Consider the following 9,321-nt stretch of genomic DNA (forward strand, 5'->3'; position numbering starts at 1 on the left):
GTCAAAATTTCCACAACCAGTTGTCACGAGAGCTACGTGAGCCGCGATGATCGCGTGCAAAAAGTATCTCATCAGTTAGCGATGCGTTCAAGTAACTGTTGGACATTTTTTAACACTAGATTTATCAGACCAGTCATTTTGACTGGTCGTGCAATTTCATTTTTTTTTCCTACTGCATGTAACATTTGCTTTCCGAAATGATGTTATGACTTTTGTAGCTATAAGTAGAGAATACATTTTATGAACTTAATGTTACTTTATATATATTTGTAACAAATATATTTTTTGTATTTTTTAATAGGTATATTTAAATAGCTGGTATATCTAGTGTTAAGTATGGACGGACGCGAAGACGTGTCGGAAAAATTATTCGTGCGCCATTACGATCGCTACGTCCGCGCGTAATCGACATGTCATAGGTCAAGTAGATGAGATATCGTTTTGCAGTCTCCGAAGTGCAGTTAACGTCACGTTCTTTGCTCGTAACGTCGAGTTTTCTGCCGTCTTAGCGACTCGTCGGATTCTCGTGACCGTAGAAGCAGATTTTCCGCTTCGATCTCGTTCTCAGGTAAGCAATCTCGAATCGCCGATTAAGATCTATTCCAGACAGATACGTCCTCGTAGAAAGGCGTATGTATGTGTGTGTGTGCGTGTAGCAGATTGTAGCAGGAAATAGCATTGTAAATCGTGCGCAGAGACAGCATTTAGACGAAGGAAAGAGCGAGAAGTAAAAATCAAGAGTGATGATTCGTATCTGTCAACGTGATGGCGTTAATACACAACAAGTATGATTGATATATAGTTATGCGACATGGAGATCGTAGTAGAATTAATTTAGATAAGAAGCAAAAAAGATTCTTAAATATTCAATATTTAATGTACGATAAAACAACAAGGTTTATTGATTTCTACCAGCTGTGATTCATGCGCGCATGAAGAAAGCGTGATATCTACGAGAAAATGTATCTACTGGCTTGATTGTTCGTAAGTTCATTTTTTCTTTCACCTAGATTCTCATTTGCAGCGTTTTAATTAGTCGTAGAATTGCAAGTGAAAGTCAACCAAACGAATTCCGAGATTAATTTATTGAATCGAATGCGTGTCTCGGGGAGTTCAATAAATTTTTTATCTGGTTTTATTGCAGCGTATATAGTTATCGATCAGTTGCTTTGAATCGATATTTATAATCCAATTGGTTGTTTGATGCTCGCAAATAGAGATATATAGTCTCGACATTAATCACGAAGCAGAGTCACCGCCGTTCGTTTCTTCCCAGTATGACCTTATCACTTCTCGCTTATCGCTTCTCGCCGTTGAGACTCGTTTTTTTCGAATGACATATGGCTCCGTTTATGCGTAGCGAAGAGAAACACATGTTTTTTCTTTTTAACAGACCGCGGTGTCTTTGTGATAATCTGATTTTTATAGACAGCGAAGACATCGATCCGTAAACAGCAAGCGTACCATAAACATTTTGGCTTTGAACGATGCTAGAGTTCTGTTAAGTTTAAATATGTATGTCTCGCCGATTTGACAATTTGATAACATTTTAACTGCCAAGTGATAATTGCAGTAATAGCACACATGGCGCGGGCAAATATGAAAAGGCGGCACTCGGATTTGTCGCACCTCGAATCCGTTACCAGAATCTCAAATCTCCCCGTCGTGGAAAGCGGCATATACATGGCTGGCAATGCGTACAGACGAATCAAGGTAAATGCAATTTTTTTCAGGAATCAATAACTTTAATCCATGTATGATATAATATATGAATATTATAACATTTTCTCTTCCGTATTAGTCCTCGAATTCCTTGATAAACTGGAGTTTGGATACCGCGGAAGACACGTTAAAAATGGCGACCGTGGCCGCACGACCAGCGCTTTACGTATTTAACGGGCCAATTACGACAATCGACGAGCTACTGTGCAAAGGCATCGACATAGTCGAGCAGAGAGTACCGGCGGTTCATCTTCCGCCTCATCTCGTAAGTTCGCGAATTAATTAAAAAAACGATCGATTTGCGTTTCTCACGATGTTACGTTTTGTTCTCAGCTGTATCTGAACACGCGAGAGTATGTAAATAACAATATTGTAAAACCAATGCTGATGCGCGCCGGAAGCATGAAGAACATCGGTAGCCAGGCCGCCGACGTTGCCGCTGTCACATTGGACGGTGCGCTGACAATCGCGGACAAGTACGTGGATCGTTATCTGCCAGCAGATCCAGCCGACAAAGTCGGTGAGAACAAGGATGGTAAGATTATTGCACGTTTTTCTAGTTATATTTATAGCTATATTTTTTTAAGTTAACTTATAATTTAATCAAAACAACAACACAGTAAAATTAAAAATATTGCTTGATTTCAGTTTTGCATTTATAAGTAGCGAGTTTAGAAAATAATGTCAAAATTTTTTTTATTACGCCGCGTTTTGAAATATACAAAGATATGTGCGCTAATAGCACAGTGTGTGTGTACTAACATAGCAGTAAACGTCGACGTCGATTGACAGTCCATTTTTCAGAAGTTGACTCCACTAATCCCGAGAGCAAAGCTGCACGCACGATCAAACACGGGCGGAGATTTTCGCGAAAATTGCAGAGGAGATTGACACGACGCACTCTGGCCGAAGCACGCGCGCTTAAAGAGCAAGGAACGGAATGCATGCACGTTCTTTTGTATGTGGTTGAATTGGTAAGGCTTGACATTTGATTAATTTATTAATTATCGCTAAACCTAACTCGTGTAATAATAGAATTTTGACGATTGTTTCGTCGTCGTGTTACATTGCGCTACGTATTGCCCGAAATCAATTATTAGTCGGTAATTTCTGCATTTTATCGCAAGTGTCACATACACACACATACACAGTTATTTCGATAACGTTAACTCAAAACTAAGCAGTTGAAAAGCCGCGTAAATATTTATGAACATTATATTGATTAAATAAGCAACCTTGCAATACGTTTACGCTGCAATGTAGTAAGTTAGTATGAACATTCGTAAAATGCGTGATGTTATATAAGTACAACTTCGTGGAAAATAACGCATCACGCTTGTTATGCAAACAAATCGCTCTACGTGAAATTATTCCATATTCTTTCCATATCACTTCAGAAACAGTGAGGTTTTTTTCCTAAATTGCAACTTAATGAGAAAAACATATGCGTTAGCACATGTCGCAATTATTATCTACTGTACATTTTATAAAGCGATAAAAAAAAAAAAAAAGAAATTCTACCGCGTGTGTTAATTTTATTTCATCCTACGCAGATAGCCACCGATCCTAAACTGGCATATCAAAAAGCCAAGGAACTGTGGGCCATCCTGAGTCTACCTGAGCCTGAAAATCAGGCGCGTCCAGCCACGCTCGAACAACTACTGGTTCTTTTGACACGCGAGTCCGCACGACGCATAGTACATCTGGTGAATGGTACGGTGGCACTGGCAGCAAAAACTCCGCGATGTATAGGTTGTCTGCTCTCCCGGCTTTCTCATCAATTGCTCGCCGTCGCTGACGCCTCGTTGAAGGTTGCATCAATTTCACTTAATCCAATTTCAATCAATTTGCTTGATTCTATTCTCGGTCACGCTCGTTATATTAAAAAACCTTAATTAACCGCTCTTGAATACAAATTTTGTTTTTCTGAAATCATAATTGTTTCAGATGACACCACTTATAAACAAAAGCAAAGCTGTGACGAAAAAACAAATGTCTCTTATACGCTCCGCTATTGATAGGTTGAGTGTCATCGCGAATCAAATATTGGTAAATACAAGTGTCTCGTATCACAGTTAAAATTTTAAATTATAAAAATGTCTTTTTCTTTTAATTTGGAATTTTTAATTTATGTGTAAGAGCATAAAAACAAAATTTCAATTCTTGTAGGAAAAATGTGCCGTGTTCTTGGCTGGTCGCCCCAGTCCTCAGAAGACACCGCACGTGCAAAACCGCCGCCAGCAGAACCACAACAACCACATGTCGGCGACTCCCGATCCCCCAATAAACGGTATCGAGTAACACGAGCAAGTCTCGCCTGAAAACTGCAGCGTGCAGTATTTCTACCCTTCCGGTATGGTTTTCAATTACAAGTTCAAAGACACGAGAATAGAAATCGCGCTCCGAGTTGTGTGGCGCTCCCTGATTAATGTAACGTTTTCGTCGACACTATCATTACATCATTACTCTTGCGATTTTGTACGTGATAGAAGATAAGACAATAAGATATATTTTATCGCTGGCATATACTGTGTCCGTGCTGCGTTCATTATGCGCCATGGATTTAATTTACTTATTGAGCGATTATCATTGTTTTTTTTTGGTAATCATAAATAATATTAAATGATAAACGAAGAAATAAAGGGCCATTTTGGTTAGTAACACTTCTGTTTTTTTTGTTTATCCTTTTAATCTTGTATAATTTTGTACAATCGCAGCAATATATAATGTAACAACAGTTCATTTATAGAATTAAATGATTCTGGATACTGATGAGTTTTTTGCCGTCATTTAAATGTCAAGCTACAGACTTTAACATCGAGACGCGAGACATCACGGTGTACTTCGTTTCCTACTACATTCTCCTCAGATTTCTTTTAGTAGTGAAAGCGGAGAAATCTTAGGTGTAGAATTTTTAACGCGATCTTCCTGCTTCTTAAGCGAGCTATCATATTTTCAGTGCAGCAAATCAAAAGATACATATATACAAGTATAAATAACATGTATTATAGAAAATAAATACTGAGAAAAATGATATTTTAGATATTTATAACACACACACACATACACACACACAGAATTACTAATAATAAGATATGTTTTACGATATTTCTATCAAATTAAATAATTATAATGTATTACACAGTAATATATACGTAGAATTGCAAGATTAAAACGATTCTGCCATTAATTAAAGCCAGACAGAGTTATATACGTTATCAAAGTTATATTTCACCGTATGTCTCAGAGATAAGAGCTTATCGAGAAATTACCGCTAGACAAAACGTGTCACGAACTTTGGAATTTACTCGATGACAACAATTTTGGAGACTGCAGTTTTCAATCAAAACAGTTATTTCTTTGAACTTATCACTCAGATAAATTTGGTTGTGGTCAACGACAAATTTACTTTGTTTTATTTTGTTATATAAAATTTTTGCACTTAAGAGAGAATTAGAAAATAATGACAGAGAATATTAAAAAAATATAATCTGTACTATATAAAAACTTGTTATAGTAAGATATAATTTGTTATAATTTGTTGTAATGAGATATAATTGAATTTTCTAGAGAAGATAAGAGTCATATATCGAGCGAAAATTTTCCTAAAGACTTGCGGATATGCGAATTCCTCTAATAACTTAAATATTTCTGGATGTTTATGAGATAACATGTATCGCATCAGGAGCAATGATAACACGAACTTAACTACAACGGTGTAGTTGAAACGGACTTTGTACCGTGAAACATACGTACTGACTATGGGAAATAACAGTAGGGAATTATGTCCCCTATTCATATTGTGCAAGCGAGAAAAGTAATAATTGTAATTTTCCTACGTGCTAACAAATGCGAAACTATTTCTAGCTACAATTAGTTTGCAGACTTAGAAGGATACAAATGTTCCTCGATTAGTATTTTAAAAATATATTAAAAATATAATAAATCTTGTATAGAATTTACATTAAAAATTGCTTATTTTAGAAGATATTTTAGAAGTAATTTACAAAAATATAAAAAATGTACATAAGCTTAACGTAGTTTTCATGTTATTTTGAATAGCAAAATTGTTTTTACATATGTATTTGTTCTTATTTCATGAAGATCACGTTTTGTTCACGAAGAAAAATACTTAAAGATAGGAAATCATCATGAAAATATTTTCATATCTATATTTGAAAACCGTAATTCTCGTTTTTTGTCGTTGTCAGCATTCACGTTCATTCAAACTGCGTTTACTGCGCAGACGGTTATAAGTCTCTGGCGTGCGTGATCAGTCAGCATTCGTGCCGAAACGTCAGACGCGTTCGTGAGTTCAGTCGTGAAGCACGTCGACAAGCCGCTGCCATTCAACATAGTATTTTCTACGTATAAAGTAAGTATTAAGTACTATTTTAAAACAATTATAAGTAGTTTTTGTTCTTCGGTAATCACGATTTTATTTTCGAGCAAATACAAAATTAATCTGAAACTATTAAATTCACAAGATTTTTAAGTTAAATTTTGAATGTATTAATTGCACACTGACACATTGTTTAAAATTGTTATTTTTTGTAATTTTTAACAAAAATTACGTTAACATAATGTTTTATTAATGTACTTTGCTGATAAATTATTTGGAGTAAATTTAATTAAACTTTGATCAAACCTTATCTGTTTAAGCGCGTTTATTTCCAATGTGCGACGTACATTTTACAAAGATTAATTTTTTGTTTACGTGATCATGTACACATTTGACATTGAATAAAAGAAATGGAAAAATATTTTATTATATACATAAGATTGACGAGTGTATAGATTTCATCGACGAGTGTATAGATTTCGAGATTCAAGGTATTCTCGAAATCATACACATTGATATTGACATGTTCGGTTATTGAAAGACTGCGATGTATATATAAACGACTGATTTTGAATTGGAATGATTTTCTCAATATCAGTGAAAATAGAAGATTAAATGTACGAAATAATTATTCTCGTAAGCACAGGGAAGAATAGAGCATCAGTTTTAAAAAGAAGTTTAATATATGCGCATTAATCAAATGTGCGGCCAGGAAGATATACGTGACGTACCTAGACGTGCTTAGATTTATAAATTTTATCTAATGTGATATTTGTTGTCGCTTTTTATTTTCTCTATAAAAATTATGGAATATAACAATTAATTAAAGAAATAAAACCGATACGAAATATATTATTATCATTTCATTACTGAAATATATTTTTTTGTGTGTAAAGAGAGTGAATTATGTATAATATGAATGATTGTTTTACATTTTTACTAGAAAAATACGTTTTTTATTTAACAGAAATTAATTAGATTATTTTTGACTTATCGTGTGATAACTTTGCGTGAAACAATGGCAACGGAGGTGGCTCAACTTCCTCATTTAAACATCGTTAATCGCGTGTTGGAATTACCCATCATTGAACTAGCATTGCACAAATCCGCCGAAACCTATTCCAAAGTGAAAGATTTGAATCAATTGGTACACTGGGCTTTCACCACTGCCGAAACGTCACTGAGCACTGCGACAAAACAAGCGATTCCCATTGCCGTGCCAATCGCGAAAAGACTTGAAAACCCCATCAATTTTGTTGATCACACATTATGCCTTGGTCTCGACAAAATAGAAGAGAAAATACCGTTGGTGAAGGAAAATCCCGCACAGGTTTGAATACATCTTTACACGCATGTAACAAAATAGCAATGTTTAAATTCTTAACATATGTATACATATATAGATTTTAAGATGTTTTAAAACTATTGTTAGAAATACAAAAGTGAAAAGAGCATGATGTTCACATTAGCTACATTTCTTCAGATTCTAATGAAGGCTAAGTCACGCATTTCATATGTAAACGATTTGATCGTGGCACAAGCATCGAATCTGGGATCCGCCAGTTGGCTTAAAGCCAATCAAATACTCGACACGCAATATGGTAATGCGGCTGTGAGGGGTTTAGATAACACGGCTTTTGTCGTCGATAAACTCATTGATAAATATTTCCCTTCGACGGAAGAAGAGCAAGAAACAAAGGACAATCCGGAAAGTAAGACGAGTTTTCAAACTTTTTGTGTGAGATGAACTTGTTGAAGCAAAAAAAAAAAAAAACAAAAAATATATATATATATATATATATATATATCATTAAATATATAATTCTGCAAAAAAATATATATGTTCTTTGAGTTTTACTACGTTGTGCTTGATGAAAGTAAAGGAAGTGCGCCAAGCGCGAAAGTTAGTGAAAGTAGCTAATAACACCGGCACATTACAACCTTTAATTTCTTATTTGTATATGTATTTCTTATTTGTTGCAGAGACAGAGACAGAGACAGAGACAAACACAGTTGAGGAAGACAAGCTGTTACATACTTTGCAAACAATCGGTCATCTGTCCAATAAAGCGTCTCGGCGCGTATATTCGAATGTAATACGCTACTTGAGCACCGTCAAAAAGGAAGTGCTGCTGAAAGATTATGTTCGCCGTTTAGTAGAATTTCTTCATCTTACGTCGTTTCTTCAGTGCGAAAATATTACCACGAAAGAATCGAAGCAAGTCCAGACTAACGGTGAGATAAAAGGAAATAAACAAAAATCAGAACCAAAAGACGAAACAAAAACAGAGCCGGAGGAAAATTCGAATACTGAAAAGGAAAAGCACGAATAAGATTACTTATTGTTGTTATTACTTTGTGTTTTTTATTTTCTCCATTTTTTTATTTGTATTCTTTTTAAAAAAGTGAATGTTATTTATCTTTGGGAGTAAAAATGTTACATATTTATTGTCAATTCAATTATGCATAAGCCATTGTATACATGCCGTTATTTTTTTTATGGTTATCATGTGACATTATCAATTTAAATAATATAATTGGGTCAGTTATTACATTTGCATTTGCGACCAGAAACTACGATGCAAAAATAATATTTGACAAAATTAATTACTTATTTTTCTACATAGCTCACTAACATCGTCGTAAATAAGTTTTATATTTATATATCTTGTATAACTGTATAAGACTGCGAATTATATATGTATAATCGAAAACAGAAATGCACCGTAAAAGGAAACTATTTTCATTAATAATGTATAGGTGCAAAATTCAATAATATTCTACTCCTTTGTAAGCAATACAATTATTATAAGTTGATTTGTATATTATGCGATATATATATATATATATATGTATATGAATGTTTAAAAAAAAACATTTACCTAAGTGAAAACATCTAGAGCATAATTTAAGCTGAAAAACAATAAACTCGATGTTTGGCAGAGAAAACACTGCGCTCCATTCTTGTTCTAAATCCTCTAATCGTTTTATTCTACTATTAGTCATAAGTCATAATACGAAGCCTTATATCTTTTGTAAGTTGAATCACGCGCGCAACAAAATAAGAAAAAATAGAAAATATCTTAATGTTTTCGTTTCTTTGAACCATTACCCAGCAAACAATTTGGTTGCGAGATGTCGCAGTTTTGTCGCCAACCGCCGGCGAAATTAGTAGACCAAATCCATATCCATCTGTGTCCTCATTAGGATATGGTTTGGCGACCATATCTGTCAAACATGTGAGATGTCAAAATGAG

The 9,321-nt window shown here is 34.6% G+C and overlaps 2 protein-coding genes across 5 annotated transcripts; both read left to right on the forward strand.

The window, feature by feature from the left end:
• Nucleotides 1-433: 433 nt before the first annotated feature.
• On the forward strand, nt 434-4,383 carry LOC109859848 (lipid storage droplets surface-binding protein 1). Of its 4 annotated transcripts, XM_020438455.1 has the most exons (9): nt 434-568; nt 1,429-1,515; nt 1,574-1,713; nt 1,802-1,987; nt 2,056-2,257; nt 2,515-2,696; nt 3,276-3,533; nt 3,670-3,771; nt 3,892-4,383. In XM_020438455.1, the coding sequence occupies exons 3-9, from the start codon at nt 1,585-1,587 to the stop codon at nt 4,021-4,023; spliced, it is 1,191 nt and encodes a 396-aa protein (XP_020294044.1). In that variant the 5' UTR covers nt 434-568; nt 1,429-1,515; nt 1,574-1,584; the 3' UTR covers nt 4,024-4,383. The 4 variants fall into 4 exon arrangements, with proteins under 4 accessions (XP_020294044.1, XP_020294043.1, XP_020294045.1 ...); XM_020438454.1 differs by lacking the exon at nt 1,429-1,515; XM_020438456.1 differs by lacking the exon at nt 1,429-1,515 and having other exon boundaries at nt 2,527-2,696.
• A 1,609-nt stretch (nt 4,384-5,992) lies between these two features.
• LOC109859849 (lipid storage droplets surface-binding protein 2-like) lies at nt 5,993-9,146 on the forward strand. The gene is made up of 4 exons (XM_020438459.1): nt 5,993-6,097; nt 7,032-7,394; nt 7,548-7,776; nt 8,048-9,146. Exons 2-4 carry the CDS (start codon nt 7,083-7,085, stop codon nt 8,395-8,397), a joined length of 891 nt encoding a protein of 296 aa, XP_020294048.1. The 5' UTR covers nt 5,993-6,097; nt 7,032-7,082; the 3' UTR covers nt 8,398-9,146.
• Nucleotides 9,147-9,321: the final 175 nt, after the last annotated feature.

The sequence above is a fragment of the Pseudomyrmex gracilis genome, unplaced genomic scaffold (genome assembly GCF_002006095.1).
Source record: "Pseudomyrmex gracilis isolate BER0280 unplaced genomic scaffold, ASM200609v1 scaffold_294, whole genome shotgun sequence".
Classification (NCBI taxonomy): Eukaryota; Metazoa; Arthropoda; class Insecta; order Hymenoptera; family Formicidae; genus Pseudomyrmex; species Pseudomyrmex gracilis.